Consider the following 11098-nt stretch of genomic DNA (forward strand, 5'->3'; position numbering starts at 1 on the left):
TCTGTGCCTGGAGTGGCACAGCAGCTGAGGTGGCCAGGGATGGCACTGTCCCCTCGGAGGCTGTGGCCCCTCCTCCTGGCCTGTTGGACTCTTCCTACAGGTGAGTGCTTGCTGTCCTGAGGGCTGGGGGCTCTGAGGATGGCCCACTGATGGAGGGGACGACAGCGTGGGGTGACAGCCAAGGCTCCAGAGGGAAAGGCTGTCTCAGCCTTTTGCAGGCAAGTGACAATGACAATGCGTGTGTAGAGGGCCAAGCCCTGACTCTGGAGATTCCACAGAAAATGGTCCTTAGACATTCATTTCTGTTAACATTTTGCTTCATAAATGACATCAGCACCATCAAAATTAAGTGAGAAAACTCGAAGAAATTGAAACTAAGGGTTCAAATGAGGATGGGAGGCAATAATTATTTCTAATTTTTTAAAATTCTGGACAAAAATTTCGAGTGCATGTTTGCCATGCAGGAGGTCCTTGTGCTCTTGCTCCGCAGGCCCCATGGCGGAGGCGGAGTCGGAGTCAGTGGCTCTGCTACGAGGCGGGAACCGCTGCGAGGGCTTGCTGCGGGTCCAGCACAGCGGGCAGAAGGGCGCGGTGTGCGGGGACCACTGGGGCCTGGGAGAGGCAGCCGTCATCTGCAGGCAGCTGGGCTGCGGTGGCGCCCACGTTGCGCCCACGTACGTGGTGTGGCCCCAGGAGACCCAGCAGTCCTTGCTACAGCGCGTGCAGTGCCGGGGCACGGAGGCCTTGCTCTGGAACTGCACCCTGGGGCCCTGGGGGCCGGTGCGGGACTGTGCGTGTGAATGCATTGGTGCGGTCCACTGTTCAGGTAGGCAGCCCTGTGAGGAGGGCAAATCTGAGGCCGTGCCTAGGATGGAAGCCCATGGCTCCACAACTGTGGCCTCAGACCTCACGGCATTGCGATGGCCCCAGGTGAGCAGAGCCCGGGATGGCAGAGGTGTGGAACACCTGCACTTCCCCAGCTGCTGGGTACACACTCAGGGCAGCCCTTTTCTGGGTTCAGTTGACTCCTCCAGCCAACAGTCAAGTGTTGGGCCCAAGAGTGACCACAAGACTTTCTGGAGTGAGGGGATCTCTGTCTCCCTCTCCCACCTGGCCCCCTCCCACTCTGGGGCGGGGGGACGTCTCAGAGTGCTCAGAGCTCATTTCTGCTGTCCACTCCTAGATGTCTTTGAGGACAGGGCAGCGGGGAGGGATGCAGCTGCTCGCTCCCTCACTGCTGAGGGGTCCTGAGTGGGAAGGAAGGGCCTCTCTGCAGACAATGCCTGGGCTCTGCTCCCCACCCCCCCAAAGGCAAACCTCTCCATCCAGGAGCCCCTGTGTGCAGAGTGGGGTGCATGCCCCAGACCAGTGAGACTCAGGTGAGCAGCAGGATGGGCTCCTGTGCTGTCCACAGGTGGGAAGCTGGCGACGGTGGGGCTCAGTGGAGGACGCAGCCCCTGTGCTGGGTCCTTTGAGATCAGAATGACCGGAACCTCTGTGCTGAAGTGTGGCTTGCACACGGAGGAGGCGAATGTCTTCTGCAGGAGTCTGGGGTGTGGCCTAGCGCTCCAGGTGTCCCGACCCTACCTCATTGGAGGTTCTGGGAGCCCAGGGCCAAAGGTCGTGACCTGCCGGGGAACAGAGTCCAGCATCTTCAACTGCAGGTTCAACCTGAATGTTCAGCACCAATGCGAACTTCTGACAGATGCCCAGATCGTGTGTTCAGGTAGGGACACCGTCCTCTCACAGCTGGGCTTGGGGGATTGGCGGGGGTGTCCACTGCCTGGAAGAGAGGTGGGGAAGTTTATACCTCCTGCCTACCAGCCTGCATCCCTGTCCCGGGATGGACAGTGACTTGGAGTGTCTGGAGGGTTCTGCTTCTCTCCTGGTGGCCCAGTCACCCAGGGAGATGCTGCCTCCTGTGCCAGACCTTGCATAAGGCTCTGACTGCGTGTACCAGGTGCGGCTGGGCGCTGGGGTGTAAAACTGACCATGTTATTAACGTGCTGGACAGACATGTAGTCCAAGTCTGGGACGGGGCAATGACACAGATGTGGGGGCCCTGGGCCCTTTGGGTACAAAGCCAGGGGGCTGTCCTCACTTACACTAGGGTAGAACCCCAGGAGTGGAGAATGAGCGTTTGCTGTCAGAATCTGAGTGAGATGTCCAGGAAGGCATGGGAGGGACAGGGGGACCCTAGCCTTCAGGTCCCCAAGAACCCCAGTGCCTGCCTTAGGACCTCTCAAGACTGTGCCAGACCAGGGGGTCCTGGTCCCCCTGTCCTCCCCATGGGACTGAAAGGTGGGGCAGGTGGGACTTCACCAGAGGCTTGCAAAACTCCTGCTCTGCTCCTGAGGAACAGATTCAGTCCAATGTCTGTCCCCAGGACACACGGAGGCGCGGCTGGTGGGTGGTGAGCACCCCTGTGCTGGGCGTCTGGAGGTGAGGCACGGCCTGACCTGGGGCACCGTCTGTGACGACGATCTGGACCAGGCCACGGCCCATGTGGTGTGTCGGGAGCTTCAGTGTGGCTCAGTCCTGTCCACGCCCCGGGGCGCCCACTTTGGCCGGGGCTCTGGGTTGGTGTGGACAGAGGCCTTCCGCTGTGTGGGCAATGAGTCCTTGCTATTCCACTGCCCTCGGAGGTCCGGGCACCAGTGTGGGCACAGCCAGGATGCCGGGCTCAGGTGCTCAGGAGAAAGTAAGTTTATACATGACTGTAAAGGAAATCATTCTCTCACTTTAGGATTGTTTACTGCCAATATATGGAAACAACTGATTTTCATGTATTGATCCTGTACCCTCATTTCTACATTTAAGAGCTTTAATAGTTCTGTGTGGATTGTGTAATTCTCTATATAAATCAGTCTCTGAATGCAGTCTTACTTCACCCTTTACCATCTGTCTTCTCTGGCCTGATGGTTCTGGCTAGAACTTCCATGGCAATGTTGCGTAGCAGTGGTGAGACCAGGCTTGCATGGTTTCTGATGAGACACGACTTGAAATTATTGGGGGCCCTTGTGCATGGTGAGTCTACTCTCAGGCCTTCCTCTTTGTATTTGGTGTCTGACAGTTTGACTATAACATGTCTCATGAGGGTCTTTTTGACTACAGTTTACTGGAAGTTTGCTGAGCTTCTTGGATGTGTCAGTTCATGTCTTTCATGGAACCTGAAGAGTTTTTACCATTATTTCTTCAAATGTTTTCTCTACTGCTTTCTCTCTCCTCTCTTTATAGAACTGTATGCGGATGTTGGTACACTTGATGGTGTCCAACAGATTTTTTTTGTCTATTAATTTTCTCTTTTTCCCCTGCACTCCAAACTGGAGAATCTTGATGCCCTTATCCTCAAGATCATAGATTCTCTCTTTTGCCTGCTCAAATCTCCTGTCGAACCATGTAATAATGACTTTTTTCAGTTTCATTATTGTACTTTTAAGTTCAAGAAATTCTCTTCATCTCCTTTATTAATAATTTATATCTCTTTATTGAAATTCCCTATGTGGTTGGATATCATTAAACTGCTTTTCTTTAGCTCTTTGAGCTTATTTAAGACACCTATTTAATATCTTTCTCTGGTAAGTATAATGACTTAGTTTCCTTAGTTTCTCTGGTAAGTATAAAACTTTTTATGTGAAGTTGCCATATTTTTCTTTCCTTCCTTCCTTCCTTCCTTCCTTCCTTCCTTCCTTCCTTCCTTCCTTCCTTCCTTCCTTCCTTCTTTCATTTTTTTAGTGAGAGAGAGAGAGGCAGGAAGGGAGAATGATGAGAAGCATCAACTTGTAGTTACATCACTTTAGTTGCTCATTGACTGTTTCTCTTATGTGCCTTGACTGAGGGGATCAAGCCAAGCCAGTGAGCCCTTGCTCAAGCCAGAGACCCTGCATTTAAGCTGGCAAGCCTGTGCTCAAACTGATGAGCTTGTGCTCAAGCTGGTGACCTTGGGATTTCGAACCTGGGACCTCAGTGTTCTATCTACTACACCACCAGAGTCAGGCACCAGAGTTTCTTGATATTTTGCATGTATCTTATATTTTGCTGAGAATGAGACATTGTTAAATTACTATAATTCATCTATTCTGAAAATCAGACTCTCCCTGCCCTAGGTTTGTTGTTGGTAATTATTATGGGTTATAGTTGTTTGGTGACTTTTCGAAACCCTTTTTGTAAAGATACTTCTTTCTCATATGTGACCACTAAGGTGTCTCTCTCTTTTTTTATCTTAGTGGCAAGATAGCAATTTTGAAAAAGATTTTCTTAAATGCTTGTAATCAAAACCAATCAAACAAAACTTAAAACTCTGTGGGTTTTGCATATGAGCTCTTTGTTGGAGCATGCTGCCAAGGCTGAAGCAGCACATTTTCCCACTTCTTGCCAGGCAGAGCCAAATTTGCCAACTTTTTGCTTCATTAAGTTTTTCTCAGTTGTTGTAAGTTTTTGGTTAGATACTAGAGTTCCAAAATGTTGGTTATGACAGTTTACAAGCCTAAACATTATTTAGAAGAGAGTTGAAGTCTGGGGGTTTCCTCCTCTGCTGTGTCGCGGGCTTTCCTTGCCGGTTCCAGGGCACGGGGCACGGTGAGGCACATGTTGGTCAGGGACGGGCGAGTGAGGCTGCACTGCTCTGTGGCTCCCTGGGGTCCCAGCCATCAGCCGAAGCAGCAGCTCTGAAGAGCAGCAGAGTTCTGCCTTCCTTCTCTCTTTCCACTTGCATGGAGACAGCAGTGCACAACTTCAGCCCTCATGAGGGTCCCCTGCTTGTGCTCACATTTCAGGTTATTGCACGAGTTGCTTTTGCTGTTTTCTGGTTTAGCCATTACTGTAGCAGAGGGAGCATATAATTCACTCTAGCTGCTGTTCGCAGTGACGTCAGTCCTCAGAGTGGCTTCCTTGCTTTCAGCCTGTCTTCCCAAGTGTGGCCATTTGCTCTGTTTAGCAAAGCTCACATTAAGGACAGGGTCTACAGGGTCAGGGAGCAATGCTGTCACCCCCTCCCCACAGAGTTCCGGCTGGTCAACGGCAGCAGCAGCAGCTGTGAGGGGCGTGTGGAGCTCCAGGTTCAGGGGGCCTGGGCGCCCCTCTGTGCCACCCACTGGGACTTAGCAGACGCCACAGTCCTCTGCCACCAGCTCAACTGTGGCAGCGCAGTGGCCACACCTGGAGGAGGCCATTTTGGGCACGGGGATGCCCCCATCTGGCCGGACAGGTTTCACTGTGTTGGGACAGAGCCCTATTTGTGGAATTGCCCAGTGAGCACCCTGGGGGCCCCGGCCTGTGCCCCGGGAAACTCAGCCACCGTGGTCTGCTCAGGTGGGTCAGCGGGAGCGATGGTCAGAGGGGCTGAGCATGGAAGGGGCTCTGGAGATGGTGGTGGGCCTCTCCCCTTTACAGATGGAGGGCCCCTCCCCCTGACACCTGCCAGCTCCTCCCATGTCCCACCTCTCTCCCCAGGTCTCCACCACGCCCTGCGGCTGAGGGAGGGACAGAGCCGCTGTGATGGCCGAGTGGAGGTGTCCCTGGATGGCATGTGGGGCCGCGTCCTGGACGACGCATGGGACTTGCGTGGCGCTGGTGTTGTGTGCGGGCAGCTGGGGTGCGGAGAGGCAGAGCGAGCCTATGAGGCGCCCGCCCCGGGGCGCGGGGCCGGGAGGGTGGGGCTGAGTCGTGTGCGGTGTCTGGGCACGGAGACCCGCCTAACCCAGTGCAACGTGTCTGCGTCCGTGCTGGTGCCCGCGGGGTCGTCGCGGGACGCGGGCGTCGTGTGCTCTGGTGAGTGAGGAGCCCAGCACCCCGCCCACACCCTTGGGGTTTGGTGGCCCTGACTCGGTCTGTCCACAGGGAGCCGCCAGGTGCGGCTAGTTGCGGGGCCGGATCGCTGTGCTGGGCGCGTGGAAGTGCTCCATGGGGGCACGTGGGGCAGCGTGTGTGACGACGCCTGGGACCTGCAGGATGCACACGTGGTCTGCCGGCAACTGGGCTGTGGCCATGCCATCAGCGCTCTGGGGGCTGCGCACTTTGGCGCCTACACGGGGCCCATCTGGATGGATGAGCTGGGGTGCGGGGGACATGAGTCTGCGCTGTGGCAGTGTCCATCCAGTGGCTGGGGCCAGCATGACTGTGCGCACAAGGAGGACGCCGGGGTCGTCTGCTCAGGTCCGTGCAGCTGTCCTGCCTGGCAGCCACTCCCAGGAGGGCTGGGTCTCCTGACAACCTCTTCCCCTGCAGGGTCCATGGACTTAAGGCTGCAGGGCAGCAGCCAGCCCTGTGCTGGGCGGCTGGAAGTTTTCTACAATGGAACCTGGGGTGGCGTCTGCAGTACCCTGAGCCCTGCCTCTCTGTCGGTCCTGTGTGAGCAGCTGGACTGTGGGCCCCATGGGCTGCTCCAGGTTGGGGCAGTGACCCAGAAGATCTCAGGGGCCCTCTGGTTGAGCTCTATTCAGTGCCGGGACAGGCTCGATGTGTCCCTGTGGCAGTGCCCGTCAGCGCCCTGGGACCAGCATTCTTGCTCCAGCCAGGAGGAAGCCTGGGTGGTATGTGCAGGTGAGGGGTGCTGTGTATGGGGTCTTTAAGGGCCATGCGCAGGGCTGGCCTGACATGGAGTCACTGCAGGGATCGTGTCTTGGGCCCTTTTCTCTCAGAGATGACACTTTACTGTACTTGATAATTCTGGGGTGTCCCAGTCCAGCAAGGGAGGGTCCTTGTCCTGGGAATCTGTGCTGGTGTGGGTCATCTGGAGTCTCTGGGACCCTGTGACTCCCTGTCAGTGGGGAGAGCAGGACCAGCGGGCTCTGTGGGCTTTTCTGTAGGGAAAGGTCAGCTTGGACAGACCCAGGACAGGGTGTGGAGCCCTCCACCTGTTTGGGCACCCCTTGGTCGGGTGCATAGACCTTTTCTCCTTTAGAAGCAGACATTCCTGGTGACAGGAAGAGAAAAGGCTGCTTTGTCATGGTTTCCACTGATATCTTGGGGACCTCTCTTGTTTTTTACCCCATGGTTACTGCTGGGAAGTGAGGGTCACCTCGGGTCAAAGGCAGTGTGGTAAAGGAAAAAGGAAAAGTGTTTCACAGCATCTGAAACTGATAACCTTGCAAATATCAGATAGATCCTAATTTTTACACAGAAAAGTCAGGAGAAACTCCTCAGAACCCTGGAGAGACCCTCAGCTGCTCAGCCACTCAGACCTGTCCAGGTGTGTTCCTTGTCCCCATTCCTTCCTTTTTTGGGCCAGCCCTGTACCTGCTGACCCGGCCCCTTGTGTTTCCAGAGGAAGGCGAGGTGCGCGTGAGCGGGGGCGAGGACCGCTGCTCTGGCCGCGTGGAGCTCTGGCACGCCGGCTCCTGGGGCACCGTGTGTGACGATTCCTGGGACCTGGCAGATGCAGAGGTCGTGTGCCGCCAACTGGGCTGTGGCGGGGCCATCAGCGCCCTGGTGGGGGCCGCATTTGGTCCAGGCTCAGGACCCGTGTGGCTGGACGAGGTGGGATGCCGGGGCAGCGAGGCGTCCCTGTGGGGCTGCCCAGCGGAGCCATGGGGACGTGCTGACTGCGGGCACAAGGAGGATGCGGGTGTGCGCTGCTCCGGTGAGTAGGGGGGAGGTCGTGCTCTGTTCCCCTGTGGCTTGGGGCCAGTCCCATGTGGTGGGAAGTTATTTCAGTGCAGTCTCTTGGGATAAGCCGTTTAGTCATGGCTTCCACTGATATCTTGGGGACCTCTTTTGTTTTTTACCCCATGGTTACTGCTGGGGAGTGAGGGTCACCTCGGGTCAAGTGCAGTGTGGAAGCCTCTAAGCTCTGCACTTCATTCTGTTTGGAGAGAACAGAAAGACAACAGTGATGATTCTAGTGACTTCCCCTGTGGGTATCTTTTCCCTAAGCAGGAGTAGCTCCCTGTGCACGTTGAGTCACCTGGTGTGACTGCTCAGGATCATCTGTCTTGGACCCATGACAGTCACTCTTTTCCTGGGGGGGGCTGCCCCGTGGGAGCAGGAAACTTGAGCCCTCGCCATCGGCATCCACCGGATGATTATGGGCTGCCTTGCCCAATAGGATCCCGCAGACGCCCCACCAGCACTTCTGAAGCCATGAGGGTGAGGGTGTGGGCCACTGAGGGGCTCTCAGACCCCTCACCTACCATAAGTCATTCATGGTCTCCCCTTCCACAGAGACTGGCCCCAGCCCCGGCCTCTGGCTGGCCTCAGAGCCCTGCCTAATGCTCAAGACGGTCAGCACAGTCCTGGGAACGCTCCTTGGTCTCCTCCTCCTGGGCCTCCTGATCCTGTTACGAATCATACAAGCCAAGCAGAGAGGTGCACACTCCCACTAGGGTCCCAATGGCCAGTGTGTAGTAATCAGCAGAAACTGAAAACTGGGGTCGGGGTCCCTGACATGGAGTTTCACTTTCAGTGGCCTTTTATTGGCCAAACAGGATGACTTAGAAATTAGTCCCTGGGACTCTGAGCTGAACCCTAGAAGTGCCACCTAGAAATCATATTGAAGCTCACTGGGCAGCAGCACCAGGCTTTCGGGACGATGGGATGGTCGCCAGGGTGGGAAGGCACCGAGGGGCCAGATCCTGTTGCTCAGCCTCCTTGGCCCTACCTAGAGCATTCTTGCCTTTCTGCTGCCTGACTGAGGCCCCACCAGGAAGTTCTGTCCCGTCCCCCCATGGACATGTCCATACCAGGGTTCTGTGTGTGACCGTGCTGAACTGTGCCGCAGGTTTGGGAGGTTCTGAGGCGTCTCCTGGAGAGCCCACCTATGATGTCATCGGGGAGCTGCCTCTCGCTGGGCTGTATGAGGAAATTGTGGAGGCTGAGGAGGAGCCCCAGGGTGAGGAGACTGGAGTGTGGTCAGGTGTGTCTGTGCTTCTAGCTTAGAAGGCCAGGTGGGGCAGGTCCAGCTGGTAGGAACCTCTGGGGGTTGTACTTGTGCTTCTGATGGGCTGAAGCTCGCCGGTCTTAGTGTCCTCACCTGGAAAGGGAGCGTGATAGGACCAGCCACGTGCTGTGACAGGATGACCGAGGAACCCCAGTAGCTAGATGTTTAAGATCTGTCAAGTGGTTTTGGTGACATTTCCATGCTTCCTTCCTTTTTTTCTTCCTTCCTCTCTCTCTATTTTCCTCCCTCTTTCCCTCCCTCCCTCCCTCCTTCCCTCCCTCCCTCCCTCCCTCCCTCCCTCCCTCCCTCCCTTCCTTCCTTCTATAATGAGACTGACTCCCGCAGCACCCCAACGGAGATTAACCAGGCTACCCCGCATAGGGCAGATACTCAAATTAACCTAGATATTTCTAGCTCCTGAGGCTGCCAGCCTGGACCAACTGAGCTATCCTCAGCACCAGGGGCCAATGCTGGAACCATCAAGCCACTGGTTGCTGGAGGGGAAGAGGGAAAGAGAGAGAAGGGGGGAGAGGGAGGGAGAGAGAAGTTTGGTCGCTTCTCCTGTGTGCCCTGACCAGAGATCGAATCCAAGATGTTCATATGCTGGGCCAGTGTCCAATCCACTGAACCACAGGCCAGGGCCTGTATGCTTTCTCAAAAAGAGGAAAATCAGCAAGCCAGACCACCCATGATGAGTCAGATGTGGCTTCTAGGGTGATGGGGTGACATGTGTCTCGTGTGCCTGTTTCAGAAGGGGCTGTGAGCCTCACTGACGGACAGTCTGGACTGGAGGAGGGCTATGATGAAGCTGTGTTTCCTCTGGAGCAGATGACCCCATAAGGACCCTGGAGAGAGATATGCTGGCTGACAGTGTAGGAATCACATTCTTTCTTCTTGACCATTGTGCTGAATTCAGAATGACACAGAAGCCTGTCTGTCAGTACCTTGTCCTCAGGCCTCCAGGTGCAGTCCACGTCTTCCACCCCCACCCCATCCCCATCCCTTCTGGAAGACAGACACCTGCAGGCTACCTGAGCACCTATGACAAACACAATTGGGTGTATAAATTCATAGTTATTTGGCGACATCTTCAGGTTCAGCACAGGGAGGTCTCTGTGTCCTGGGTAGGCGGCTACTTTCTTTTTTTCTTGTAAACTTTTCTTTTTTTACAAAATTTTTATTTATTAATTTTTAGAGAGAGAGAAAGAGAGAGACACAGAGAGAGCTCCAGAGAGAGAAACTTCAATTTGTTGTTCCACTTATTCATGCACTCATTGGTTGATTTCCTGTATGTGGCCTGACCGGAGTTCGAACCCACAACCGTGGTGTGGTGGGGTGACGCTCTGAACACCTACCCTCCCAGCCAGGCCCTTGTAAACTTTTCTTAATTGAAAATAAAGTATCCTGTAGATTTTCTACATATATAATTATGTCATCTATGAATAATGTCAGCTTTTTCCTTTCCTTTCTTTTATACCTTTAATCTTTTTTTGTGTGTCTTATTTCGTGGGCGAAGCCCTCAGCCCCACGTTGACCATAGCAGCACAGGGACCATGTGTCCTCTACGGCCTCAGAGACAGTATTCACACTTCCTTCCTCCATTCCATTCAATAGTTGATGCTTTTTGTAAATTGACTTGAATCAAATACTTTTTCAGCATCTATTAGGATGATGCCTGATTTCTTCCTCTTTGTGGTCAATGTGGTGAGCTGCATTGATTGATTTTTAAATGTTAAACCAACCTTGGGTTAAATAAACTAAACTTTTTATGACATATTTATTAATCTTTTTCTATACCACAGGGATCAATTCGGCAATATTCAAATGAGAATTTTATGTATAATTTTCCTTTTTTGTAAATGTTTCTGATTCATTTTTTTTTTCTTTCTGAAGCTGGAAACGGGGAGAGACAGTCAGACAGACTCCCGCATGCGCCCGACTGGGATCCACCCGGCATGCCCACCATAGGCGACGCTCTGCCCACCAGGGGGCGATGCTCTGCCCCTCCGGGGCGTCGCTCTGCCGCGACCAGAACCACTCTAGCGCCTGGGGCAGAGGCCAAGGAGCCATCCCCAGCGCCTGGGCCATCTTTGCTCCAATGGAGCCTTGGCTGCGGGAGGGGAAGAGAGAGACAGAGAGGAAGGAGGGGGTGGGGGTGGAGAAGCAAATGGGCGCTTCTCCTATGTGCCCTGGCCGGGAATCGAACCCGGGTCCCCCGCACGC

The 11098-nt window shown here is 54.6% G+C and overlaps 1 protein-coding gene across 1 annotated transcript; it reads left to right on the forward strand.

The window, feature by feature from the left end:
• The first annotated feature begins 25 nt into the window (after positions 1–25).
• Positions 26–9871, forward strand: LOC136310437 (scavenger receptor cysteine-rich domain-containing protein SCART1-like). Its single transcript, XM_066239055.1, has 13 exons — positions 26–100; positions 491–826; positions 1415–1726; positions 2387–2701; positions 5002–5310; positions 5452–5769; positions 5839–6153; positions 6226–6540; positions 7121–7189; positions 7265–7579; positions 8161–8304; positions 8717–8827; positions 9627–9871. The coding sequence occupies exons 1-13, from the start codon at positions 40–42 to the stop codon at positions 9713–9715; spliced, it is 3009 nt and encodes a 1002-aa protein (XP_066095152.1). The 5' UTR covers positions 26–39; the 3' UTR covers positions 9716–9871.
• Positions 9872–11098: the final 1227 nt, after the last annotated feature.

The sequence above is a fragment of the Saccopteryx bilineata genome, chromosome 7 (genome assembly GCF_036850765.1).
Source record: "Saccopteryx bilineata isolate mSacBil1 chromosome 7, mSacBil1_pri_phased_curated, whole genome shotgun sequence".
Lineage (NCBI taxonomy): Eukaryota > Metazoa > Chordata > Mammalia > Chiroptera > Emballonuridae > Saccopteryx > Saccopteryx bilineata.

Coding starts and splice junctions, on each gene's coding strand:
- LOC136310437 (XM_066239055.1), top strand. CDS start 40: ATGGCACTGTCCCCTCGGAGGCTGTGGCCCCTCCTCCTGGCCTGTTGG. Junction 6,541..7,120: donor AGCCTGGGTGGTATGTGCAG/GTGAGGGGTGCT, acceptor ATTTTTACACAG/AAAAGTCAGGAGAAACTCCT. Junction 8,305..8,716: donor CATACAAGCCAAGCAGAGAG/GTGCACACTCCC, acceptor ACTGTGCCGCAG/GTTTGGGAGGTTCTGAGGCG.